The sequence below is a fragment of the Chrysemys picta genome, chromosome 12, assembly GCF_011386835.1.
Source record: "Chrysemys picta bellii isolate R12L10 chromosome 12, ASM1138683v2, whole genome shotgun sequence".
Lineage (NCBI taxonomy): Eukaryota > Metazoa > Chordata > Testudines > Emydidae > Chrysemys > Chrysemys picta.
The window spans coordinates 44,283,434-44,310,446 of record NC_088802.1 but is presented as its reverse complement, the minus strand read 5'-3'; the positions used below and the strand labels follow the sequence as shown (position 1 = coordinate 44,310,446).

The 27,013-nt window shown below is 50.6% G+C and overlaps 2 protein-coding genes across 9 annotated transcripts; both read right to left on the bottom strand.

Moving 5' to 3' along the window:
* Positions 1-787: 787 nt before the first annotated feature.
* On the bottom strand, positions 788-9,558 carry LOC101949227 (CMRF35-like molecule 6). 2 transcript variants are annotated; one of them, XM_065563488.1, is made up of 5 exons: positions 9,374-9,558; positions 7,826-8,179; positions 5,876-6,023; positions 1,573-1,694; positions 788-1,322 (listed from the first exon to the last, which is right to left on the bottom strand). In XM_065563488.1, the coding sequence occupies exons 1-5, from the start codon at positions 9,411-9,413 to the stop codon at positions 1,312-1,314; spliced, it is 675 nt and encodes a 224-aa protein (XP_065419560.1). In that variant the 5' UTR covers positions 9,414-9,558; the 3' UTR covers positions 788-1,311. The 2 variants fall into 2 exon arrangements, with proteins under 2 accessions (XP_065419560.1, XP_065419561.1); XM_065563489.1 differs by lacking the exons at positions 788-1,322; positions 1,573-1,694 and adding an exon at positions 3,848-5,590 and having other exon boundaries at positions 9,374-9,547.
* Positions 9,559-12,180: 2,622 nt separating this feature from the next.
* On the bottom strand, positions 12,181-25,267 carry LOC135974794 (CMRF35-like molecule 5). Of its 7 annotated transcripts, none has more exons than XM_065563482.1 (7): positions 25,128-25,267; positions 23,620-23,958; positions 21,397-21,586; positions 19,097-19,212; positions 16,603-16,655; positions 13,654-15,934; positions 12,181-12,991 (listed from the first exon to the last, which is right to left on the bottom strand). In XM_065563482.1, the coding sequence occupies exons 1-6, from the start codon at positions 25,165-25,167 to the stop codon at positions 15,779-15,781; spliced, it is 894 nt and encodes a 297-aa protein (XP_065419554.1). In that variant the 5' UTR covers positions 25,168-25,267; the 3' UTR covers positions 12,181-12,991; positions 13,654-15,778. The 7 variants fall into 7 exon arrangements, with proteins under 7 accessions (XP_065419554.1, XP_065419549.1, XP_065419551.1 ...); XM_065563477.1 differs by lacking the exon at positions 25,128-25,267 and adding an exon at positions 24,600-24,891; XM_065563479.1 differs by lacking the exon at positions 25,128-25,267 and adding an exon at positions 24,600-24,891 and having other exon boundaries at positions 21,397-21,517.
* Between the last annotated feature and the right edge of the window lie 1,746 nt (positions 25,268-27,013).

Below are 27,013 nucleotides of genomic sequence, written 5' to 3'. Positions count from 1 at the left end.
AGTCAAATTATACTCAAAGTTCATGTTGTGGATTTTGCCACTTCAATGAGAATTTTAGAAACGAAAGGTTTAAAACTCCTGTAAAACTGAAAACATCTGACAACTCCTTAACCATAGAGCCAGGGCCAGCACCACTGTAATTACTATCACTAGTAAGCCTACTGGAGACCACTGAAATGCTCACATTCCCTCCCAAGGCAAGAGTGAAACCAAACACTCCAGTGATGCTGGGGCACTTTATAAAACGTGGAGACAAAGTCTTTCCACACTACATGGGGTAGCACTGATAGACCAGAGGGGACAATGTGGTGCTTGATGTCATTGGAGCAGGGGTGAAAGTAACTTAACGGACTTACCAGTACATAGGGTGGCCAGGTGTTGATTTAAAGGGCCTGGGGCTCTGGCCCTTGCCGGGAGCACCGGGACCTTTTTAATCACCAGGCCCCAAGGCAACTGCCCCTTTTGCCCCCCCATCAGCGTCCCTATCAGTACAGTCGGCTGTGTACCGGCTTCCTTACCGGTACGCTGTACTGGGCGGGACCGACTTACTTTCACCTCTGCATTGGAGCCACAGTGGCTTACGCCTGCAGTGACTTTGGCTTTTTGTTCTCCCCTGTCTCCCATGGGCAGCTCTTTCTCACTTGTTCTTCTCAGTTGGACTCTCCTGTCACACTCATGCAGCTTCCAGCAGGGATTTTACCCTCTGACACCAGTAAGTGCTAAGGATTCAGATACCTGCCTGCCAGAGGGGCAGAGAGCCAGACAGATGTCTCCAGGAGAGCCGCTCTGCAGAACACGAGGAAAAAGCTTTATTGCAAAACACATTTCATTGGTGCCGTGTGTTACGGGTTAGCAGTAGATGAGATGACCACTTTTGAGATACAATCTGAGGCTAAGCTCTCTGCGTCCATGTCTGAGAGTCCAGATGATGATTGAGTCGTTCCCAGGAGTTTGCTGTAGAAGAGACCGGAGGGGTGAAGACGAATGATGGAAAAGGAGCTGTAGAAAGTGCAATCCAGCTGCTAAGAGCCCAAATTGAACTGCGGGAAGGTGACAAGTCTCTCCTTCCAGCTCTCAGGCTCTGACACCTTATGTTTCCGCTACATTTGTGATGGGGAACTGTGCCCCTTGGGGCTCATCCCCTCCTTTCTCCTCACTCTGGAGTAAGTGCTGGATCCACTGAACCCTTCAGCAGGGCTGACTGTTACAAGATTTCATTTACACAGATCCATGTGGGCTCTAGGTGGGAGTAGCTGCTGTGCAGAGCTGGGAGCTCAATCTTTCTTCTGCTGGTTCTGATCCATTCCTAAACTAGGAAGGAGCTACAACAAAAAATACAGAAACCACCAGTTAATGGAGGAGACATGCTTGGTACTAGCATCTTTTTGTTCATACCCATCATGGAACATGTTTGAGTTCCTGATCAGGGCAATAGAACAGGAGGGAAGGGATATCCACCATGTGTACACACACTCACACACAGTCGTAGAGGGAGGGCTGCTGATTGAAACAGAACTGAGCATAATTAGATAGAATGTGTCAGCCCAAGGTGTGAAATTTGGAGGCTCTCACCAGGTCTGTCTGGCATCTCCCTGGAGTTCTTCCTGTACCGTATGTTCACCCAGATGATGCACAGAAAGATGGGGACTTTCCAGATAAACAGGAGCAGGAAATGGACATTGCTGAGCTGGGATCTATGGAGGAGAGAGTAAGTAGAAGCTGTGAAACCCTGTAGATATGACCTGACTGCTCCCAACTGAGCGTTCCCTAGCTGCTCTGCCTGAGGGTGATGGTATGAACAAGGAGAAGAGAGGGGGACAGACCGCAGCACCCTCCCTTGCTAGGACATCCCCCAGTTCGTCACACTAACCCCCCCATAGGGGACAGTCATCCAGCCATCTAGACCCTGAAGTGATTGGACCCAAAGAGGCCCTGTCCAGTGCTTCCCCGCAACAAGAGTTGCTAGCTTCCTGCCAAGGAATCTAACCCCGCAAGGTCCCTATGTTAGTTTGTTCTGTGGGATCCTATCACCAAGGATGTGAGTATTCTTTGCTTCTCTGCGTAAAGTGTGTGACCTTTTTTTCTCTAAACCAGTGGTTCTCAACTAGGGATTTGCTTCCCCTGGGGTACACAGAGGACTTCCAGAGGGTACATCAACTCTTCTAGATATTTGCCTAGTTTTACAACAGGCTACATGGAAACCACTAGTGAAGTCAGTACAAACTAAAATTGCATACGGACAATGACTTGTTTATACTGCTCTATATACTATACACTCAACTGTAAGTACAATATTTGTATTCCAGTTGATTTATTTTATAATTATATGGTAAAAAGAGAGTCAGCAATTTGTCAGGAATAGTGTGCTGGGACACTTTCGTATTTTTGTCTGATTTTGAAAGCAAGTACTTTTTAAGTGAGGTGAAACTTGGGGTACATAAGACAAATCAGATTCCTAAAAGGGGTAAGATGAGGATAACACTGTTAACCCACTAAAAAGTGTTTGCCTATGAGAGGTAGGTGCTGCCCCATGAAAAACCTGAATAATTACAGGTACACGTCGGCCCAAAGGGGGTGCTCACAAGAGATGGGTGCTGATGCTGTTACAACCCCACTCCTTATAGTAAGTGAGCATTTCATGGATATTCATTAATTTACTCTCACAAAATCCCTGTGAAGTAGGGAAGTAGTATTACTTCTGTTTTATAGATGAGGAACTGACACACAAAGAGATAAGTGATTTGCCCATAGTTACAGAGGAAGTCTGTGGTAGAGGTGGGAATTGAATCTAGATCTTATACACCCTAGCTCAGTACCTCAAACACAAGCCAGATATTCTTTTTTATTATGCTTTCTGTTTCCAGGGTCCTCTGTTTCCCACGGTTCACAGCAATGCATGAAATTCATGGCTGGCTCCGGATATTTATTAAGAAGGGCAGCAATGTTCAGTTGCTTTTCGACTCTCTCACCCTCATTGGGCTTTCTGTAGGAAGCCTGATTAACACTGGTCATGGAGTATAAATGACTGATGCCAATGAAACATAATTTATAATAATCCACTGTTTCTGGATGGTCACAAATTCCCTTTGCAAGAAGAAAGAGGCTTAAATCTGCAAGAAAAATAAATAAAATTTCCGTGCCATCAACCCATACTGCAGGGTGAGGGATAGATGGGGGTTGGAAGGCCCTCCTTGCATAACATATTACATGCAAAAAAACCACATTAAAATAATATTAAGGTTGCAAAATCAAGCAATGAAAAGTTCAGAGATGCCGGAATTAAGGTGGTCTGTGCAATTGGAAGAGGTTTTTACTGAGCATGTGCAAACACGGATTTTTCAAAGGCTTATAAATTGGCCAACTTTGGCTGGATTTTCACAGCAACAGCAAAAGGCACGTCCCTGACACACAGACCACCATCTGCCAGATTTCAAGTCCCGGCTCCAAAGTGTGGAGGCACTAGAGCGTCTCAAAGAAAAGGTGGAGAGAACGTTTGTTAACATTGCAACACAGCATATTTATCCCTGGCCTTGTTCTCAGAAATATCTGAACTGTTTGGTTGAAACTTAAAACACAACAACAAACAAAACAAAAATCATTCTGAGGTAGACACCTGGCCTGGAAAATGGAAAATTCAAGTTTAGCAAAGTTAAAAGCAACTAAAACAGGGTCTTATAATGGGAAGTGTTGGGGAGGCAACCTTAATAATACCATCCCCCGCAATAATGCATAGATACAGCCCTGAGGCCATGATCCTCCCCAGGCACTTCTCCTCTCTGCAGATGGTGATCGCCCTGTGTCCAGCCAGTTCAAAATTCAGTTCTGTGGGTTTTAAGTTCCTGTATGAAAGCAGGCTGGGATGTGGGTGCCTGACCTGATTTGATTCCAGAGCCTGATAGATTTAATCACAAGGACACCTGTGAGCATATAAATTATCTTTCCATCCTTCTCTCCGATGCCTGGTTCTGTTTCCAGTTTAACTTGCTGTCAGAGGTGGTGACAGGGGGAACTACCCTCTCTCCTGATCTGGAGGAAACTCCTCCTGCAGGCAGGTTTGATTTGTGGTCCTGCTAAGCTCCCTTTTTGCACCACGTGTATGATGTTCAAACATAGACACAAGGTTTCTCTCTTGTCCTGCTGAACAGATCCTGGGGAGTTTCATTGTCTGTAAGCCCAGCCATTGGCTCTTTGAACTCACTCCTCACAAGAGAACAGAAACTGTTTAATTCCATCAGGCCACCTGGCCATCGGACAAACCAACAGATTCCAGTTCCAGCTGAGTGTGTCCGTAAGTCCTCTGCCTACAACAGCTGCCGGAGTTTGTACAGGTCAGATTTGCTTCTAAACCCGGTTTCTTCAAGTTTTGCCAGGTAGGGATCAAGCCGCTTGGATAAGGACTATGTGACTTGTCTGGGCTGTGCATTGTCTGGGCTGTGTGTCACGTTTATTTTTAACCTGCTCTAGCTATATCAGCAGCTTTATTCGTAGATAATATTATCCCCCAGCCCTTTGTTGTCTGCCCAGGTCATAGAAACTTTGAGGGAGAAGCTTTGTCTGGATCCCTACGGGTGGGTTGGTCACACCCAACCACCCCCTCCTGCCCAGCTGACACTAAGGATTTCCAAAGCTGCATTAGTCTGGTGATTTCCCCCATCTCATGGCTCATTTCTCATGCACAGTATTGTATCTGGACACTATCTCACACTGCATGAGAATGTGCATAGCCAGCTACTTAACTAACTTCATCTGTCCCCTTTTTTAATCTTGTCTTTGAAATAAGCAGCAGCCTCTCTGGTACAGCTGATAAATATGAGCTTTAACTAACTTGTGGTGACTTTTGTTAATTCTTTGGTATTTTCTGCTCTAATCCCACAGACATTTTAAGCAAATACTTAACGTTATAAACATGCTTAAAGTTAAGCAAGTATGTGGAAGGGTTTGCAGGATAAAGGGCTTAGACATTTTGGTTTCCTTTAGTTTTTTTCCTGGTGCCAGGGATTCTGTAGTTTTAATCCACTTTTAATTTTAGCTGATAGAAACATTATTTTGTTTAAAGGGACAGCGTCAGCTCAAATTTGGCCCCAGATTTAGATGTTGTAAAAATGTTTACAAAACCCTAAGACCAACGGAGATGTTTCCATGAATTATTTTAAATTCCAATGTAAATAAGTAAGGATGTCACTTGCAGCGGTGGCATCTGGCAACTCAAACCTGGCAGGATTATGCTAGTCAGTGCATGGGCTGGAGTGGAACTAATTAGAAGCAAAAGTGAAACTGACCAGTCGGCTTTCATTCTGGAAGATGCACAGAGCTCAAAAAGCGAACAAAATATACGGGGGAAAAGATCATTCGATTTTTAAAATTCTTAGTGTGAAATAGTTTGGCTCTAGATCTTACAGTTTGTCTACAGCTGGAGCTTGTTCAGTGCTGATTCGGCCGCACCCTTTGCTGACTCTCCTTGTCAGGAATAGATCGTATAGACCAGGATGTAGATGTCCATGGGACTAGTCATGTGACTCAAATGGCCCATGTGCTTACATGGTTGCAGGGGCAGACTCTCAGACGTGGTGCAGGAAGAGGGAGAAACAAGCTGTGAGGAGGGAAATGAATGAGGAAGGGGGATGGTTACAGCAGTATGATCACATGGCTTTCCCAGCAGGCAGGGCACGTGCTTAGACTTTGTGGTTTGGGCTGTCATCACGCCTAGGGGTCAGGTGTGAGCTTGAGAGCCCAGGCCCCAGTGTCTGCACAGCTATTTTTAGCCCATTATCGCAAGCCCCACGATCACAAGTGTGTGTACCCAGGCTGGGAGCTCACACCCAGCTGCAGTGTAGACGCACCCATAAGTGACTCTGGCTGGAGCAGTGGTACTCACTCAGAGGCAGTGGTGTCCTGGTTAGTGGAGAAGCTGGATTTCCCTTTCTCAGCAGTTGTCCAGAGGGAAGTAGATATTGAGGGGGAAGAAGAAGCTGGTTGCACTGTCGCTGATGATGACCTTTTTGTTGGGGTTGGGGAAGAATTAGCTGAGGATAAAAACACTCAGTAAATCAGATTCCCCAGGACGAAATGCCGTTTTCTCAGTGGTACTAAAAGTTCTTGTTCCTAAAAACAAGGTTTAGGCTTTAAGAGACACAGGGGAGGGATTCTCCTCTCTGCCGAGGCCCCTGCAGGCTGCTCCGGTGGGCTAGAGGGGCCAGGAAAGCCCTGCAGTCACCAGGGCAGAATTGCCCCAGCATAAGACCTGCATCAGGCTGCAACAAGTGGCCCTATGCTGCCTCCCACCACTGAAATATTGGCATGGGGTATGCCGGGCTGGGGGCGGGGGGGCATGTCTCTCTCTGTCACTTAGGGCCATAGAAATTCTCTGCTTCTGGGGGATGCAGAGTAGGACATGGGCAGCCCGTGGGGGCACGTTGTGGGAAATTAGAGTAGCCGCTTCTCTACCTAGTGCATGTGACAGCTCAGAACTGGAAAAATACCAGGGTGACTTAAAGCCAATTTTGCCTCCCTCCCCGTGGGGTGTGCCTCTCATCGGCGGAACACAGAATTTTAGCCATAGATTCTTCACCTCTGGCCAGCCCATGCTTTGCTGAATTAACACTCCAGAAACATAGTTAGTACATCCACCCTTGCTGATCTCTTTGTGTCTGCACTGGGGGGTGCAACCTGGCAGGATGGAGGATCACAAGTCAATCCATGTAGATTTCAGGGCTGGAATTGGACTCCACTAGTGCGAATTCTTATTGAATGTGAGATTTGTGTATGGTCGGGGGGGGGGGGGGAGATAAAGGGCAGGGCCAATATTTATATTTCCCCTTAACCAGTGAGGTATGGCATAAAGTGGGGGGGGCTGGTCCTCACAAAACATCAGCCCTCTCCTAAGAACACAAGAATGACCATATGGGTCAGACCAATGGTCCATCTAGCCCAGTATCCTGTCTTCCAACAGTGGCCAGTGTTTGGTCCTTCAGAGAGAATGGACAGAACAGTTAATTATCAAGTAATCCATCCCCCGTCACACATTCCCAGCTTCTGGCAAACAGGCTAGGGACATCTATAGCATGGGGTTGCATCCCTGCCTATGCTGGCTAATAGCCATTGATGGACCTGTCCTCCGTGAACTTATCTTGTTTTTTTTAAACACTGGTACGGTGTTGACCTTCACAACATCCCCTGGCGAGGAGTTCCACAGGTTGACACTGCGAGTCTTTTATTCACTTAGAACTTCCCCATTCCTATCAACAACAGTGATACCCAGACCCCACGGCTGCCAGCTCCTGTCCTCTCCCGGTTAGGGAGGAGTCCCACAGGGCACTTAACAGCCCCACCCTCGGGAACCAAAGCGGCGTCACCAATCAAGGTTCCCCCTTAAACCCGAGCGAGTGACTGGGAGCTCAGTGAGTAACACGAGTCCGCAGGCTCCAGACGAGGGCTGGACACACACGATCTATGATGAGAATTGCCCAGGGTGAAAGCAGAGCCCCTTCCCCCGCTGCAAACCCCCCCTCCACACCCGAGATACGACCCAGTGCAGGCAGAAGCTGCCCTGCCGCATTATATACAGGTGCTGGCGGCCGGCCTGGGTGAGGGGCGCTCACCGTGTTCCCCGGGGCGAGCGCTGGGCGGGGCACTAGGAAACTGGGATGGATCTAAAATTCACTCTCCAGGGCAGCGCCTTGGTTGACACCCGGTGCCCCCCCCACCCCGCTCCGCACACACGTGTCCAGTGCTGCAGCCCCGCAGAGCCCAGAGCGCCGGACACCGGCCTGCCTGGCTGCGGGCCCCGCACTCCCGCGTTCCCTCGAAGAGCGGCGCCGGGATTTACCTGGGGAGACGGTGACTTCCACAGTGTCCCTGAGATCAGGAAGCGCAGTTCTCACTACCCCGCAGTGGTACGTGCCGGCGTCTGCCCGTGTCAGGTGCTCCAGGGTCACAGTGAACACGCGCTGGGTGTGATTGTCTCGGATGGAGACTCTGTCCCGCGTCACCTCCGCCTCCGACCCATCGGTCTCAACGATGTGAATCCCGTTGGAACAGAACAAACCTCCTCCTTCCAAAGCTCCTTCCCGGCACCAGAACTTGTGATAATCCTCATAGCCAGTCTGATACCGGCACCGCACAGCCACCGACCCGCCCGGGGGGCCGCGCACTGCCCCGGGGCCCGTCACCGCCCAGCAGCCTGCGAGAGACAGAGCCAGTGAGACCCGGGCCCCGTTTCCATCGTAACAAACACAAAATGCCCCCAGCGCCCCGGGGAACGTTGTGGCGCCACCTGAGCCTCTGACCCGTGACCCGAGGAGAGGAGCCGGGCACTGCGGAGAGATGGAGGGACCCGCCTCATGGCCGGCCGGGCAATAGCCCCCCAACAATCACTGCCCCCCCCCCGCACAGACAGGGGCAGGTTTCCGCTAACTCCCCCCTCCTCTCAGAGTCCATGACGTGAAACTGGGTCAGCGGGATCCCTGGTCCCCTTCCTTCGTGCTGGGTCCGTCATCACTAACTCCCGGGGAGAGACACCCCCCAGGGGAGTTTCTCCTCCCCCATTGGGTTTAAACTGCAGCAAGGGAGGTCTAGGTTGGACATTAGGAAAAAGTTCCTAACTGTCAGGGTGTTTAAACACTGGAATAAATTGCCTAGGGAGGTTGTGGAATCTCCGTCTCTGGAGATATTTAAGAGCAGGTTAGATAAATGTCTATCAGGGATGGTCTAGACAGTATTTGGTCCTGCCATGCGGGCAGGGGACTGGACTCGATGACCTCTCGAGGTCCCTTCCAGTCCTAAATCTATGAATCTATGAATTCCTGAGCCGGGGCAGGGAGAAGGATTCGCTCTGCAGGAAGCGCACCGGGCGGCTGGCGCTCAGGATAAACCACAGCAGAAAACGTGTTTGCAGGATCATAGGGGCTGCAAGTTTGGACCCCCCCGTAACCCCCTGACAGAGCGTCACGGGAAAATGTGGGGGCCAATGTACCTTACACAGACTCTTCATGGCCACAGAGAGACTCTGGGACACTCCCGTTGTCCCCTTCTGGGCTGGGAAGTTTTTGGTCACTTACAAATGTAAAGCACCAACCTGCAGTAGCTTTACCACCAGGGGAGCGCTGCAAACAAGCTCCTATTGACTGAGCAGCTACACGAACCGCGAGGAGCCGTTCAGATGATACAGGCCCCGAGCGAGAGGCAGGTACTTTAGCAAAGGCACAAAATCCCAGTCTCCGGGAGCGGTGCTCTGGGGTCCTGCAGGCTCAGGGGCCGTTCCTGGAATCCCTACTCAACAGCCGCTCGCCGATAACACACACGTGGGTGTGCGACGGGCCCGAGGAACAACGCTGGCTGGTTCTGCTGGGGCATACGCCGCTCACTGCTGCCTTACCTGGGAAAAGCATCCAACCCAGAATGGGGAAAATCCTCATTGTTCTGCCTCTGCCTGCAGCCGGGTGGGACGTCGATTCCAGATGAGTCTCTCCGGGAAAATCCTTCCTTTGTGTTCCTAGGAAGCCCCGGGGCCGGGTTTCTCCTGTAGGCGTTTGCAATGAAACAGCCTCTCTAACTAGTTCTTTCACGGCAAGGGTTCCTCTTATCTACGCTAGCTCACTTCTCTCGGGAAAGGCTAAGGGGGAAGTGGCTGGTGTCTGACTCAGTGCATGGTGGTTTGCTTGCTATGGTTGGGGTGTTTCTGTTTTTGTTTGGTGATACTTGCGCCAGGACCTATTACAGGGCCTGGTGGAAAATGGAAGCTGCAGTAGCAAGGAGTTCCTGAAATGTGTTTCAGGGTAGCAGCCGTGTTAGTCTGTATCCTCAAAAAGAACAGGAGTACTTGTGGCACCTTAGAGACTAACAAATTTATTAGAGCATAAGCTTTCGTGGGCTACAGCTTATGCTCTAATAAATTTGTTAGTCTCTAAGGTGCCACAAGTACTCCTGTTCTTGCTGAAATGTGTGTGGATTTCCACCAGGAAACCCTTCATTTTAAACATGCCAATATTCCCAGCTTCTCTCATTTGGCAGATCTGCCCTGGGCAGTGTGTAAACCAACTTCCTGCTGCCCAGTGACTCAGCCTAGCCTTACAGAAAATGGACTCCATCAGCAATAACAGCCGCAGAAAATGAACTCATCCAGTGGCACCACATGCCTCTTAATGTTTTAACTTTGTTCTTAGATCTGGTTGAAAGGTTTAGTGTGGAAAGCTTTCCTGCTGCTGAACAATGTGTAATTGAAACTGAAGCTTTGTGGGAAAATTCCAGTGAAATGTGTGTGTTTTCCTGCAGGCAAATTTGAGATGAATTTTTTATTTTATTTTGAATCAGCATTTCAAAATGAAATGAAAATGTTAGTTTTGTTTGGACGTGGATTGCTTCCTTTAGGTTTCTTTGCGGGGGAAATGAAGTGAAACAATACATTAAGTCAAATCAAACAGTTGATTTAAAATGAGAATGCTTGTTTTTAATAAGTTCAGAATTTCTGGAAAAAACTGAAAATTTTCAACTGAAATTTTGAACAAAGATTTTTTTTTTTTAGTAATTTCTCGTAGGGAAAAATGTCTGTTTTCTGACCAGCTCTGCTTTGTCCTACCCCCAACTGTCATGTCTCCTGTCCCTATTTAGGCCTTGGCTACACTTGCAGATGTACAGCGCTGTGAGTTAAACCTGACTTCGTGCAGCTGAGTAGGGAGAGCGCTGCAGTCTGTCCACACTGACAGCTGTCCAGCGCACTATCGTGGCCACATTTGCGGCAATTGCAGCGCTATTGGGAGCAGTGCATTATGGGCAGCTATCCCACAGAGCACCTTTTCCCATTCTGGTGCCGTGGGTTGTGGGAAGGGGGCGTGGGTGCGGGGGATTCTGGGTCCTGTCCCAATGCCCCGTAATGCATCGCTTCACATCCCAGAAATCCCTTTGTTTCCGTCCACCTTTGGCACCATCTTTCAACGGTTTCTGTGCGGGAAATGGAGTCCGAACTGCTGAGGCGTATGCTGACGAGTCTCGCCAGCACGTCACATTTGGCTATCGAACTATTCCTTAAGATCCAACGTGACAGTGAGGGTGAGGATTCCGACGATGCTATCGAGACGCGTAACGCGTACGACACGAAATTGCTTGTGGCATTCATGGACATGCTCAGCACCGTGGAACGCCGCTTTTGGGTTCGGGAAACAAGCACCGAGTGGTGGGATCACATTGTCATGGAAGTCTGGGATGACGAGCAGTGGCTGCAGAACTTTCAGATGAGAAAAGCCACTTTCATGGGACTGTGTGAGGAGCTTGCCCCCACCCTGCGGCGCAAGGACATGAGATTGAGAGCTGCCCTGCCAGTGGAGAAGTGGGTGGCTATTGCAATCTGGAAGCTGGCAACTCCAGACAGCTACCGGTCAGTCGCAAACCAGTTTGGAGTGGGAAAGTCGACCGTTGGAAACGTGTTGATGCAAGTTTGCAAGGCCATTAATCGCATCCTACTCAGAAGAACCGTGACTCTGGGTAACGTGCAGGAAATAGTGGATGGCTTTGCACAAACGGGGTTCCCTAACTGTGGAGGGGCGATAGATGGGACGCACATTCCTATTCTGGCACCACCCCACCTAGGATCTGAGTACGTTAATTGGAAGGGGTATTTCTCTATGGTTCTCCAGGCGCCTGTGGATCACCGTGGGTGTTTCATTGACATTAACACAGGCTGGCCTGGAAAGGTGCATGACGCACGCATCTTTTGGAACACTTGGCTGTTCAGGAAGATGCAGGCCGGGACTTTTTTCCCAGAGCGGAAGATCACGGTAGGGGAAGTTGAAATGCCCATTGTGATCCTTGGAGATCCCGCTTACCCGTTAATGCCGTGGCTCATGAAACCCTACACAGGGAGCCTTGACAGCGGCAAGGAACGGTTCAACTACAGGCTGAGCCAGTGCCGAATGACTGTGGAGTGTGCCTTTGGCCGTTTAAAGGCCCGCTGGCGATCTCTGTATGGGAAGCTGGACTTGGCCGAAAGCAGCATCCCCGCGGTTATATCCGCGTGCTGTGCCCTCCATAATATTAGTGAAGGGAGGGGTGAAAGCTTCACTCAGGCATGGACCTCCGAGGTTCAACACCTGGAGGCTGAATTTGCACAGCCAGAGAGCAGGGCTATTACAGGGGCCCAGCGCGGGGCTGCGAGGATTAGGGATGCCTTGAGGGAGCAATTTGAGGCTGAAAACCAGCAGTGATATCTGGTGCCCTGCACGGGAGTGAAGTGCAGTAGGTCCAATCTTTAGGAATCAGTGTCTGCTTAGCAGACAAGCAGACTTGCAGTGCCGGTTTATTTCCTGGGCTAAGGAGTCTTTTACTTTATGCAATAATAAAGAATGTTTTCAAAGCCAAAGAATCCATTTATTGAAAAGAAAAAAAAATATTTATTGAAAATTAAAAAGGGGGTGGAGTGGGGAACAGCACAATCACAGATTCGTGTATGTCCTGTCTGGTGTGCTGTGCAGTGAGTGCTGCACTTCAGGGCAGCTATACTGCATGGTGATGGGGGTTGAGTGCAGAGGGTAAGGATCGTGGTCTTCAGGGTTGGGTGGTGAAGATACTGGTGTTGGAGGCAGCGGGTGGCGTGAAGAACACGGAAGTTGGGGAAAGTGGGTTGGAGGTGACAGTGGGGCACAACGGAAAGAGTTTTGAGACAAGGGCTGTGGGGAGGGGGGGTGTTTGCGTTTTCGGTACTGCTCCTCTTTCTGCATGGCTACCAGCTCCTGGATAACATCTGCTTGGCGCTCCAGGATGCTGATGAGCCTATCAGTGCTTTGCTGCCGGTGCGCGGTGCTTTGCTGCCGGTGCGCTGCGTTTTCCTGGCGGATCCTGCTTTCTCTCTCCCTCCAGTCCTGTGTCTTCTCGTTCTCTTTAATAGATTGCCGCATCACTTCTTGCCGCATATCTTCTTTGCTTTTTCGCGGTCTCTTCCTGAGTCTTTGCAGTCTCTGAGCAGGCGAAAAGAGGGACGGCTGAGGTCTCAAGGTTGATGCAGCTGTATAGGAAAAATGTAACATTTAACAGAGGCAGCATTGTTTAAACCAGACAGAGTAATGATTCCCCCCGCACTTAAGGAGTAGAAAACACACAGGGTCTACACAATAGCATAATTTTCCCGTCCGAAACAGAGCACACATATCCCACGGGAGCCTCAAAATGGTGAGTAATGGGGACTGATTGTTTCAGGGCTGCACTCTCCTCTGGGTTTCTGTGCCTTGGGGAGAGCCAACAGCTTCAGGGGGTACCTACACTGAACACTGTCCCAACATTTTCCACAGGAGTTCGTCCTGGACGATATCTCGCTGCTGAGGGTGACCTGGGAAGCAAGGGAGGGTCTTCTACTGCAATGCGGCTTCCGCCCTGGCCCATATGCAGCTTGCCTGTGTGCAGCAATGGTCCTCCCGCCCCTCGTGGCACAGTGGTGCAGACACGTTAGCCTGGCTGGGACAAGGACCACGGTGACTCTCCCTATAAACCTGCGCAAGCACATTGCACACGTTCTGGATGAGACATTCGAAGAGATTACCGAGGCTGATTACCGCGATGTGATAAACCACATCAATGTACTATTCCACATCTAGGCATGCATGCTTAACCCTCCTCTCCCAAAGAGCCTGCACCGAAAAAATTCCTTCCCGAAAAAATAAAAACACTTACCGGGAACCTGCTCTTCTGTTTGTCCTCCACCAAGTACCGGCCGCTGCGACTGGCTACCATCCTCCTGGTGTGAGAAGAGCTCCTGGCTGCATGGCTCCAGGGATTCCGGGGTGTCTCCATCCGGCCCACCACCATCACTCCCGTTTTCCTCCTCCTCCTCCTCTTCCTCCTCCCCCCCCCACACCGGCTCTGAAGTGTCCATGGTGGTGCTCGGAGTGGAGGTGGGGTTAACCCCAAGTATTGCATCCAGCTCCTTGTAGAATCTGCAGGTCGCGGGGGGAGCACCCGAGCGGCCGTTTGCGTCGCGGGCTTTGCGGTAGGCACTCCGCAGCTCCTTGACTTTAATCCTGCACTGCAGGGCGTCTCGGTCATGGCCCCTTTCCATCATGTCCTTTGATACCTTCCCGAAGATATCGTAATTCCTATGGCTGGAGCGCAGCTGGGACTGGACAGCTTCCTCCCCCCAAACACTGATGAGGTCCAGCAACTCGCCATTGCTCCATGCTGGGGCTCGCTTGGCGCGTGGAGGCATGTTCACCTGGAAAGATTCGCTGATAGCACTCCACGCCACGCCGGGCTGAGCAAACAGGAAGGGGATTTTTAAAATTCCTGGGGAATGTAAAGGGTCGGTCACATGGTTGGTTACCTGAGGCCAGGGCAGTAGAGTTTGAACTGATGACCAGAGTGGCAAGAACAGGCATTGTGGGATACTGTCGAATAATGTTGGAGGCCATTCACAGCGCATTGGGTGGCCACACTGGCGCCGCAGCGCTGCAGCGCTGCACTTGCTATTCCTCTCGGAGAGGTGGAGTACATGCAGCGCTGCAACCAAGGAGATACAGCGCTGCAAATGCCTTGCCAGTGTGGACTGGGAGTGAGTTACAGCGCTGGGGGCGGCTTTACAGCACTGCAACTTGCAAGTGTAGCCAAGGCCTCAGATTGGAAACACTTCGCAGCAGGGGCAGTCTCTTATTTTGTATTTGTTCAGCTCCCAGCACAACTTGGCCCTGATCTCTATTGAGTCCTCTTGGTACTACAGAGCTAGAAATAATTAGCAAGAACAATGGCAGCCAAGGTTTCACCCCAATACATGATTCATCCAAAACTGTTAACACGTGGAAATAAAAGGTTAAGAGGAAAGACTTTGGGATTCCTTTCCACGCCCGTATTGCCTGTAGGGCTGGGAGTTCCGCACTTCAGCCCTTACGGCTTTCACTTCCGTTTCTAACAACCAAACGCAACATGTACCCAACGTCAGCAAACTTGCACGCTAAAGCAAAACCTTAACACTGACCACATATGCGTTTCTATCAAGAGCTCAGCACCTCTGACTGTCACGTGGCCCAGGCACTTGGCAAGTTCCTTTTGCCTTAATACAGCCAGGTGCTTGTTAAGGTTTTGTGGTTGGAGATAGTGACTGGGGGCTTGTCTACACTTGAAAGGCTGCAACGGCACCGGTGTAGCTGTGACCCTGTAGTGCTTCAGTGTAGACACAACCTATCACCAACGGGCGGGGTTCTGCTGTCGATGGAGTTATGACTAGAAAGTTACAGAATACTATGTAGGCAAATACCCCTTCTGTATAACTGATCTTTGGGCAATTAGCATTTGAGAAGCAACAATGTGGCCAAAGGACAGAGCCCAGAGTGTCTTAGATTTCTTGTGAAATGGGTACGTTTTTCATCAGACCAGGAACAAGTCAAATTATGCTCAGTGCATGATCTGGATTTTGGATTTTGCCACTTGAATGAGAATTTTATGAAGTAAAGGTTTAAAACTCCTGTTAAACTGAAAACATCCGACAACTCCGTAACCATAGAACCACGTATCTCTCTTGTCCTGCTGAACAGATCCTGGAGAGTTTCACTGTCTGTACGCCCAGCCATTGGCTCTTTGAACTCACTCCTCACAAGATAACAGCAACTGTTTAATTCCATCAGGCCACCTGTCCATTGTACAGACCCACAGACTCCAGTTCCAGGCTGAGTGTGTCCGTAAGTCCTGGAGTTTGTATAGGTCAGATTTGGTTCTAAACCCGGTTACTTCAAATTTTTCCAGGTAGGGATCAAGCAGCTTGGATAAGGACAATGCAGCCCCCGATCCCCACTCCGCCTCATATCCAGGGTTAGTGTTTGGGCGGCTGCTTCACAGCGCTGTACAGGGTTTCCTCAGGGGGCTTGGGTGGGCGTGTTGTCTTGGGGCGCTGCTCCACGTTGGCATAGATGGGCTGCTGGTCGGGGGTGGAAATCGTCACAGTGGCATAAGAAACCTCTTCTGACCCCTGAAATAAAAACCTCATTGATCAGAGGGAAGAAGCTAGAATAGGAGCCCAAGTATCTGCAGCTGAGCAGACCCTGGCTTCATGAACTTCAGCGGGTCCCTTTAACCAAGTGATTTGTCTGGGCTGTGAATCTGTGGACGGGTGTATTACCCCTTTCAGCCAAAGCAGTCTGGGTGCAATCAGGGAGCCCTGCCCTGTGGCTGAGCTATATAAACAGGAAAAGGAAGCAAGGGGGAGAACAGGGAACTGAAACCCAACTGCACATTGGCTATCTCAGGCAATAGGTTGCTAGTCTGACTAAGCTTTATACAGAGTAAAATGGATTTATTTGGGGTTTGGAGCCCATTGGGAACTGGGTGTCTGGGTGCTGGAGACAGGAGCACTTCTTAAGTTGTTTTCTGTTAAGCCTGCAGCTTTTGGGGGATGTGGTTCAGACCTAGGTCTGTGTTTGCAGCAGGCTGGCGTGTCCGGCTCAACAAGACAGGGTGCTGGAGTCCCAAGCTGGCAGGAAAACAGACTCAGAGATAGGCTCAGCACATCAGGTGGCAGTCCCAAGGGGGTCTCTGTGACCCAACCCGTCACACTCCCCTCCCCCGCACCTGTGATATTACACCTCCCTAGGACAGCATTTAAGAGGTGATGTTACCAGGACATATGATTTGCTTTACCAAATTTGACAGGTTGATGTTCTTGTCCCTCTGCACAGATGCTCCTGAAAGCTCTGGATGAGACAGAAAAGAGATAGAATTAGAGCCAAGTTACCGCAATGGGTAAGGGGGTAACTGCGGCTCTCACAGCTTTGCAGTTCTACGTTGCAGGGCTGACCTGTATCTGTTTTTCAGGGGACACACACACACTGAGCTCAGAAGACCTGAAATGTGTGAAAACTGCAGTGCCACAGTAAATCCAGCCCATTGAGTCTAGGTTAACTCCGTGCTGCCCTGCCACTGATCCAAAAGGAAATGGGTCTGTTTTCTAGGCGCTAACGGAGATCCGGCCAACTGCCCCAGTCAGTGACCGCTTTCCATCACCTGCACCATACAGCCCTCTGACCCAAACTCCAGCTTCCCTTTCGACTCAGTGCAGACCTCGCCTACTGAACCAAACCAAACAGGGGCATGTCAGCGTACATCCATCCAATCAATACAGCCAAACTTGAAAAGATCCTTTGGTGCAAGCAAAAGCTCCCACATGAAAAGGGTCTATTCTACAGGAATGGTCCCAAACGCCACAGCTGACAACAGCTGCGCTCCATTGTCTGAGGCAATCACCGGAGAGTGCTGTAATGTTTTTAGTAACAGCTGATCCTGTGGAACTGACTGACCCTGAAATGATCCATCGCTATCCACACACCGCCAGATCCTGGACTGATCAGAGCTCACCTGAGCTCTCAAGCCACACTCCCACGCAGTGACACAGTGAGTGAAAAGGAAGGAGACCTTGGTGTTTAGGGTCAGACTCAGATACCCTTACTTAGGGTAGCACCTTTACTCCACAGGGAGTCCCACTGATTTCAGTGATGGAGTAAGCAGCTACACAGCATTAGGGGTGTGTGTGAATATGCAGTGTAGAGCTGTACAAATAACGGATAGGGGAGCTGGCAACTTCAAAACATTGAAATCACTTTTTGTTTAAGGTTAAATGAAATGTTTTGTTTAGATAAAATTGAAACGTTTCTCTTCAGTTTTGACTATTTTCAACATTTGATTGGTTTTTACACAATTTTTGAAAGAAGAATTTGTTTCAAATTGAAAAACCCAAATATTGGTGTTGCTGAGTCTGCATTTCTCTCTGAAAAATAGTTTGGGTGGTAAAACTCTGCCCAGCTCCAGCCGAGATGTAGAACAAACACCATAACCAGAGTTCTTTGCAGCTTTGGACAATGTTGCCCGTGGGGCTCTCATTCATTTCAGACGTGCTCTGTCGAGCTCAGCAGGGTGCAATAAGCAGAGAAGTCACTAAGGCCTGGTCCACACGGGGGGGGGGGGGAGGGGGGAGGAGTGTCGATCTAAGTTACGCCACTTCAGCTACGTGAATAACGTAGCTGAAGTCGACGTACTTAGATCTACTTACCGCGGTGTCTTCACTGCGGTAAGTTGATGGCTGATGCTCTCCCGTTTACTCTGCCTGCACCTCTTGCCCTGGTGGAGTCGATGGGAGAGCGCACGGCGGTCGATTTATCGCATCTAGAGTAGACGCGATAAATCAACCCCCGCTGGATGGATTGCTGCCTGCCGATCCAGAGTGCAATGGAGACAAGCCCTTAATTAGGGTTACCATATTTTAAAATAACAAAAAGAGGACACACCAAGGGGCCCTGGCCCCATCCCAACTCCGCCCCTTTCCCAAAATCCCTGCCCCAACTCCGCCCCTCCCCTGGATGCTCCGCCCCCCTGCTCCTCCCCCTCCCCTGCTTCCTGCGAATCAAATGTTCGCGGGAAGCCTGAAAAAGGCAGGCAGCAGGTAAGCTGGGGCTGGAGCAGCGGGGGCACGAGGTGGCGCGGCCCAGTCCGGCCTCCCAGCTGAGCGGCTCCGGCCTGCCCCGGCTGCTCCAGCTCGGCTTGGGCCCCGGGGCACGGACACCGGCCCCAGCCGAGCGGTTCCGGCCCCGGGGCACCGGCTGAGTGGCTCCGGCCCCGGCGACTCCAGCTCAGATCGGGCCCCGGGGCACCAGCCCGTCTGGCACCAGCCCCAGCACCGGCCCCGGCCCCGGGTGAGCGGCGCCGGCTGGCGGCCGAGCACCGCCGGCCCCAGTGGCTCCAGCTCTGCCCCCAGCGGCTCCAGCCCGGATCCAAGCCCCACGACCCCTCCCTATTTTCCCAGACATGTCCAGCTTTTTGGAATTTCCCCCCGGATGGGGATTTGAGGACCAAAAAGCCGGACATGTTCAGGAAAATCCGGACGTATGGTAACCCTACCTTAATGGCAGGGGCGCTGGAACAATGTGTATAGTGGGGGTGCTGAGAGCCATTGAAGCAAACTGTAAACCCCTGTATATGATGGAAACCACTTAAAGCCAGGGGGTGGGGCAGCACCCCTATTTCCAGCCCCTGTGCTTAGTGGAGTTCTGGACTTTCCCATTTGGGAAGAGGGAGGGAGGGAGTGAAGCAGCAAGGATCTGAAACACGACTCATTGGAGGACACATGCAGGATTTCACTTACCTTTCTTCCTCTTCTTGGACAGTCTCACCAACATCACAGCAGCGAGCAGAAACAAAATGAGAAGCAGCAGGACGCATGGTAGCAGGATGCGGAGGAGGATGTCTGGGTCTGGGTCCCTGTTGGAAAAAGAGAGAATGTCTGTTTCCCACTTTCTCCTTCTACTGCTAATTCAGCCAGGAGCAGCTGTTTGTTTGCACCAGGCCCACGGGGTCCAGCAGATTAATATCCTAGTCCGGGCTAAATCTAACTCAGGTCACCTATCAAATGAGTTTAGCACCTGTATCAGATACAAACGTGAGTAGCCAGCAAGATGGTGCAGTCTGTAGGAAGAGTCTGATGCAGCAGGCATGGTCTGCGCCCTGTGCATGTGGGGGAACGAGACACAGGCCAGGGCTTGGTGCATTGGAGGAGATAATGTCACGTTTATTTTTAGCCTGCTCTAGCTGTATCAGCACCTTTATTCGTAGATAATATTATCCTCCACCCCTTTGTTGTCTGCCCAGGTCATAGAAACTTTGAGGGTGAAGCTTTGTCTGGATCCCTACGAGTGGGTTGGTCACACCCAGCCACCCCCTCCTGCCCAGCTGACACTAATATTGTAGCTGATGCTGGGTGGGGCAAGTTTAAGGATGCCCAAAGCTGCGTTAGTCTGGTGATTTCCCCCACCTCCTGGCTCATTTATCATGCAGAGGATTTTATCTGGACACTATCTCACGCAGCATGGGAATGTGCATAGCCAGCTACGTAACTAACTTCCTCTGCCCCTTTTTTTAGTCTTGTCTTTGAGATGAGCAGAAATGAGCAGCAGCCTCTCTGGCACAGCTGATAAATATGAGCTTTAACTAACTTGTGGTGACTTTTGTTAATTCTTTGCTATTTTCAGCTCCAATCCTACAAACATTTTAAGCAAATACTTAATGTTCTAAACATGCTTAAAGTTAAGCAAGTATGTGGAAGGGTTTGCAGGATAAAGGCCTGAGACATTTTGGTTTCCACTAGGTTTTTTCCTGGTGCCAGGGATTCTGTAGTTTTAATCCACTTTTAATTTTAGCTGATAGAAATCTTCTTTTGTTTAAAGGGACAGCGTCAGATCATACCTAAGACCAACAGAGATGTTTCCATGCATTGTTTTAAATTCCAATGTAAATAAGTAAGGATGCCCCTTCGGCTTTCATTCTGGAAGATGCACAGAGCTCAAAAAGTGAACAAAATATACGGGGAAAAGATCATTCGATTTTTAAAATTCTTAGTTTGAAATATTTTGGCTCTAGATCTTGCAGCTTGTCTACAGCAGGAGCTTGTTCAGTGCTGATTCGCTGCACCCTTTGCTGACTCTTTATCAGGAATAGATTGTATAGACCAGGATGTAGATGTCCATGGGACTAGTCATGTGACTCAAATGGCTCACGTGCCTACTGCTTGCAGGGGCAGACTCTCAGGCGTGGTGCAGGAAGTGGGAGGAACAAGCTGTGAGGAGGGAAATGAATGAGGAAGGGCGATGGTTACAGCAGTATGACCCCATGGCTTTCCCAGCAGGCAGGGCACGCACATCTTAGTGGTTTAATGGGGGAGGGTTGTAATCAGATGTGACCTGACAGAGCTAAGCTCGTGCATCATTTTAAGCACATGAGCAGCCCCACTGAACTGCAGAGAAGGAAGAGGGGTCACAGTTCTAGTCCAGAAGATCTTCACTTGTTCCTCCGAGCTGTAGCCCAGGCAGAATTGACCGTTCCGTAGGGTTTAGCCCATACAGCACCACATCCCAGGGAGAGAGCTCATGGTTTAGGCTGTAGGGGGGAAATGAGAGAAGACAGAGGAGCAGGGTTTAGTGTCCTGGCCTCACAGATCAGAGAGCTCATGTGCAGAGGCAGACACAAGTTGTGATTTGTCCGGGCTCAGACATGATGCCGGGTGAAACGCAATACTGAACTGTGAAGGAAAAGTAAGGGGGTCTATACACCCTGACGTTGCACTGGTTCTAGTGAGCTGGCAGCCCATAGGGTATGTTTACTCTGCAGCTGGGAGTGATCCTTCTAGCCCAGGCAGACCTCCTTGTGTAGTGGGAGCTCACCCTAGTGTGCTAAAAGTAGCTGTTGCTTAGAATCTGGGGTCTGGGCTGTCATCACGCCTAGGGGTCAGGCGTGAGCTCGAGAGCCCAGGCCCCAATGTCTGCACAGCTATTTTTAGTACATTATCGCAAGCCCCACGATCACAAGTCTGTGTACCCAGGCTGGGAGCTCGCACCCAGCTGCAGTGTAGACGCACCCATAAGTGACTCTGGCTGGAGCACTGGTACTCACATGAAGGCAGTGATGTCCTGGTCACTGGAGAAGCTGGATTTCCCTTTCTCAGCAGTGGAGGAGATGGAAGTAGATTTTGACGTGGAAGAAGAAGCTGGTTGCACTGTCGTTGATGACCTTTCTGTTGAATTAGGGGAAGAATTATCTGTCGCTGATAATGACCTTTCTGTTGGGGGTGGGGAAGAATTAGCTGTTGATAAAACAGACTCAGTAAATCAGATTCCCCAGGACGAAAGGCCGTTTTCTCAGTGCTACTAAACATTCTTGTTCCTAAAAACAAGGTTTAGGCTTCAAGAGACACAGGGGAGGGATTCTCCTCTCTGCCGAGGCCCCTGCAGGCTGCTCCGGTGGGCTAGAGGGGCCAGGAAAGCCCTGCAGTCACCAGGGCAGAATTGCCCCAGCATAAGACCTGCATCAGGCTGCAACAAGTGGCTCTTTGCTGCCTCCCACCACTGAAAACATTGGCCTGGAGTATGAATGCCGGGCTGGGGGCATATGTCTCTCTGTCACTTAGGGCCATAGAAACTCTCTGCTTCTGGGGGATGCAGAGTAGCACATGGGCAGCCCCTGGGGACAAACTGTTGGAAATTAGAGCAGCCACTCCTCTGCCTAGTGCATGTGACAACTCAGAACTGGAAAGATGCCCGGGTGACTTAAAGCCATCTTTGCCCCCCTCCCACTGGGATGCGGCGCCCAGAGGCAGAGCACAGAATTTTATCCACAGATTCTTCACCTCTGGCCAGCCCATGCTTTGCTGAACTAACACTCCAGCAACAGAGTTAGTACATCCACCCTCGCTGTTCTCTTTGCCCCTCTCTCTCTGGCTGGTACCCACAGCAGCGACTGCAAGATGAAAGCAGCCAGGGAACAGGGCGTCGGCTGGTGAAAGCTGCCAGAATCGACAGCTTTTTAGAAAATGTGTAAACTGTCTCTGGTTTTCACTCATGCCCCTTTATCTGGTTTAAGTGCAATGAGGAGTCTCTGCCTCCAGATGCTGAATCAGGGCAGAGCCTCCTGCCTGGAAGAGACACTGGTTACTCATTTCCCTGCCACGGTAAATAAACAATGCACCTTAGTACGCTCCTTCCTGGGGGGCACTGTCTGCACTGGGGGGTGCAACCTGTCAGGATCAAGGATCACAAGTCAATCCATGTAGATTTCAGGGCTGGAATTGGACTCCACTAATGGGAATTCTTTATGAATGTGAGATTTGTGTATTGGGTTTGGGGGGGGGAACTAAAGGGCAGGGCCAATATTTATATTTCCCCTTAACCAGTGGGGTAGGGCACAAATTGTGGGGGCTGGTCCCCACAGAACATCAGCCCTCCCCTAAGAACATAAGAATGGCCATACGAGTCAGACCAATGGTTCATCTAGCCTAGTATCCTGTCATTCGGCAGTGACCACTGCCTGGTGCTTCAGAAGAAATGAACAGAACCAGTAATTATCAAGTGATCCGTCGCCCATTCCCAGCTTCTGGCAAACAGAGGCGAGGGAAACCATCCCTCCCATCCTGGCTAATAGCCACTGATGGACCCATCCTCCATGAACTTATCTAGTTCTTTTCTTAACCCTGTTACAGTGTTTGACCTTCACTGCTAGTCTTTTATTCACTTGGAACTTCCCCATTCCTGTTAGCAACAATGATACTCAGACCCCACCGCTGCCAGCTCCTGACCTCTCCCGGTTCACGAGGAGTCCCCCAGGGCACTAACAGCCCCATCCTCGGGAACCAAAGCGGCGTCACCCATCACGGTTCCCCCTTAAATCCCAGCGAGTGACTGGGAGCTCAGTGAGTAACACTAGTCCGCAGGCTCCAGACGAGGGCGGGACACACACGATCTATGATGAGAACTGCCCAGGGTGAAAGCAGAGCCCCTTCCCCCGCTGCAAACCCCCCTCCACACGTGGAACACAGCCCAGAGCAGGAAGAAACTGCCCTGCTGTGTTATTTACAGGTGCTGCCGGGAGGGGCGCTCACCGTGTTCCCCGGGGCGAGCGCTGGCCGGGGCACTAGGAAACTGGCCTGGACCTAAAATTCACTCCCCAGGGCAGCGCCTTAATTGACACCCTGGTGTCCCCCCACCCCGCTCCGCACACATCTCTTGTGCTGCAGCCCCGCAGAGCCCAGAGGTTTTGTGTGTCCAGAGCGCCGGACACCGGCCTGCCTGGCTGCGGGCCCCGCACTCCCGCGTTCCCTCGAAGAGCGGCGCCGGGATTTACCTGGGGAGACGGTGACTTCCACAGTGGCCCTGAGATCAAGAAGCCCACGTCTCCCTACCCCGCAGTGGTACGTGCCGGCGTCTGCCCGTGTCAGGTTGTCCAGGGTCACAGTGAACACGCGCTGGGTGTGATTGTCTCGGATGGAGACTCTGTCCCGCGTCACCTCCGCCTCCGACCCATCGGTCTCAACGATGTGAAGCCCGTTGGACCAGAACAAGCCTCCTTCCCGGCACCAGAACTTCTGATAACGCTCATAGCCCGTCCGGTACCGGCACCGCACAGCCACCGACCCGCCCGGGGGGCCGCGCACTGCCCCGGGGCCCGTCACCGCCCAGCAGCCTGCGAGAGACAGAGACAGTGAGACCCGGGCCCCGTTTCCATCGGAACAAACACAAAATGCCCCCAGCGCCCCGGGGAACGTTGTGGCGCCACCTGAGCCTCTGACCCGTGACCCGAGGAGAGGAGCCGGGCACTGCGGAGAGATGGAGGGACCCGCCTCATGGCCGGCCGGGCAATAACCCCCCAACAATCACTGCCCCCCCCCCCAGACAGGGGCAGGTTTCCGCTAACCCCCCCCTCCTCTCAGAGTCCATGACGTGAAACTGGGTCAGCGGGATCCCTGGTCCCCTTCCTTCGTGCTGGGTCCATCATCACCAACTCCCGGGGAGAGACACCCCCCCCCCAGGGGAGTTTCCCCTCCCCCAATTCCTGAGCCGGGGCAGAGAGAAGGATCCGCTCTGCAGGAAGCGCAGCGGGCGGCTGGCGCTCAGAATAAACCACAGCAGAAAACGTGTTTGCAGGATCATAGGGGCTGCAAGTCTGGACACCCCGTAACCCCCTGATTGAGCATCACGGGAAAAATGTGGGGGCCAATGTACCTTACACAGACTCTTCATGGCCACAGAGAGACTCCGGGACACTCCCGTTGTCCCCTTCTGGGCTGGGAAGTTTTTGGTCACTTACAAATGTAAAGCACCAACCTGCAGTAGCTTTAGCACCAGGGGAGCTCTGCAAACAAACTCCTATTGACCGAGCAGCTACACGAACCGCGAGGAGCCGTTCAAATGATACAGGCCCCGAGCGAGAGGCAGGTACTTTACAAAGGCACAAAATCCCAGTCTCCGGGAGCGGTGCTCTGGGGTCCTGCAGGCAGGGCTGGCTCCAGGGTTTTGGCCACCCCAAGTAGCCAAAAAAAAAAAAAAAAAAAAAAGGCGAGATCCCGATGGCAATTTGGCAGAAGGTCCTTCGCTCCGAGCGGGAGTGAGGGACCATCCCCTGAATTGCTGCCGAATGGCTGGACCTGCCGCCCCTCTCCGAAGTGGCCGCCCCAAGCACCTGCTTGCCAAGCTGGTGCTTGGATCCGGCCCTGCCTGCAGGCTCAGGGGCCGTTCCTAGAATCCCCCCTCATCAGCTGCTCGCCGATAACACACACGTGGGTGTGCGACGGGCCCGAGGAGAACAACGCTGGCTGGTTCTGCTGGGGCATACGCCGCTCACTGCTGCCTTACCTGGGAAAAGCATCCAACCCAGAATGGGGAAAATCCTCATTGTTCTGCCTCTCCCCACAGCCGGGTGGGACGTTGATTCCAGGGGAGTCTCTGTCCAGGAAAATCCTTCGTGTTCCTAGGAAGCCCCAGGTCCGGGTTTCTCCTTTAGGCGTTAGCAATGAAACAGACTCTCTAACTAGTTCTTTCACTGCAAGAGTTCCGCTTATCTACACTACTTCACTTCCCTCGGGAAAGGCTAAGGGGGAAGTGGCTCAGTGCATGATGGTTTGCTTGCCATGGTTGGGGTGTTTCTATTTTTGTTTGGTGACACTTGCTCCATGACCGATTACAGGGTCTGGTGGAAAACGGAAGCTGCAGTAGCAAGGAGTTCCTGAAATGTGTGTGGATTTCCACCATCAAACCCTTCATTTTAAACATGCCAATATTCCCAGCTTCTCTCATTTGGCAGATCTGCCCTGGGCAGTGTGTAAACCACCTCCCTGCTGCCCAGTGACCCAGCCTAGCCTTACAGAAAATGAATTTCATCAGCAATAACAGCCGCAGAAAATGAACTCATCCAGTGGCACCACATGCCTCTTAATGTTTTAACTTTGTCTTAGTTCTGGTTGAAAGGTTTAGTGTGGAAAGCTTTCCTGCTGCTGAACAATGTGTAATTGAAACTGAAGCTTTGTGGGAAAATTCCAGTGAAATGTGTGTGTTTTCCTGCAGGCAAATTTGAGATGAATTTTTTTTTTATTTTGAATCAACGTTTCAAAATGAAATGAAAATGTTAGTTTTGTTTGGATGTGGATTGCTTCCTTTAGGTTTCTTTGGGGGAGAAATGAAGTGAAACAATACATTAAGTCAAATCAAACAGTTGATTTAAAATGAGAATTCTTGTTGTTTATAAGTTCAGAATTTCTGGAAAAACCTGAAAATTTTCAACTGAAATTTTGAACAAAGATTTTTTAATTTTTTTTAGTAATTTCTCATAGGGAAAAATGTCTGTTTTCTGACCAGCTCTGCTTTATCCTACCCCCAACTGTCATGTCTCCCGTCCCTATTTAGATTGGAAACACTTCGCAGCAGGGGCAGTCTCTTATTTTGTATTTGTTCAGCTCCCAGCACAACTTGGCCCTGATCTCTATTGAGTCCTCTTGGTACTACAGAGCTAGAAATAATTAGCAAGAACAATGGCAGCCAAGGTTTCACCCCAACACATAATTCATCCAAAACTGTTAACACGTGGAAATAAAAGGTTAAGAGGAAAGACTTTGGGATTCCTTTCCACGCCCGTATTGCCTGTAGGGCTGGGAGTTCCGCACTTCAGCCCTTACGGCTTTCACTTCCATTTCTAACAACCAAATGCAACATGTACCCAACGTCAGCAAATTTGCACCCTAAAGCAAAACCTTAACAGTGACCACATATGCACTTCTATCAAGAGCTCAGCACCTCTGACTGTCACGTGGCCCAGGCACTTGGCAAGTTCCTTTTGCCTTAACACAGCCAGGTGCTTGTTAAGGTTTTGTGGTTGGAGATAGTGACTGGGGGCTTGTCTACACTTGAAAGGTTGCAACGGCAATGGTGTAGCTGTGTCCCTGTAGCGCTTCAGTGTAGACACAACCTATCACCAATGGGCGGGGTTCTGTTGTCAATGGAGTTATGACTAGAAAGTTACAAAATACTATGTAGGCAAATACCCACTCTGTATAACTGATCTTTGGGCAATTAGCATTTGAGAAGCATCGATATGGCCAAAGGACAGAGCCCAGTGTCTTAGATTTCTTGCGAAATGGGTACGTTTTTCATCAGACCAGGAACAAGTCAAATTATGCTCAAAGTTCATGATCTGGATTTTGGATTTTGCCACTTGAATGAGAATTTTATGAAGTAAAGGTTTAAAA

What these genes read in the sequence shown, in the direction of transcription:
- LOC135974794 (XM_065563476.1), bottom strand. Translation starts at nt 14,398, where the DNA reads ATGCGCTGTGAATGGCCTCCAACATTATTCGACAGTATCCCACAATGC. An exon ending in AACAGAAGAGCAGGTTCCCG is followed by an intron (nt 12,992 to 13,653) that starts GTAAGTGTTTTT and finishes TTTCCTATACAG; the next exon opens with CTGCATCAACCTTGAGACCT.
- LOC101949227 (XM_065563488.1), bottom strand. Translation starts at nt 9,413, where the DNA reads ATGAGGATTTTCCCCATTCTGGGTTGGATGCTTTTCCCAG. An exon ending in GGAAGTCACCGTCTCCCCAG is followed by an intron (nt 6,024 to 7,825) that starts GTAAATCCCGGC and finishes TTTTATCCTCAG; the next exon opens with CTAATTCTTCCCCAACCCCA. An exon ending in CAGGACACCACTGCCTCTGA is followed by an intron (nt 1,695 to 5,875) that starts GTGAGTACCACT and finishes TCTCCTCCATAG; the next exon opens with ATCCCAGCTCAGCAATGTCC.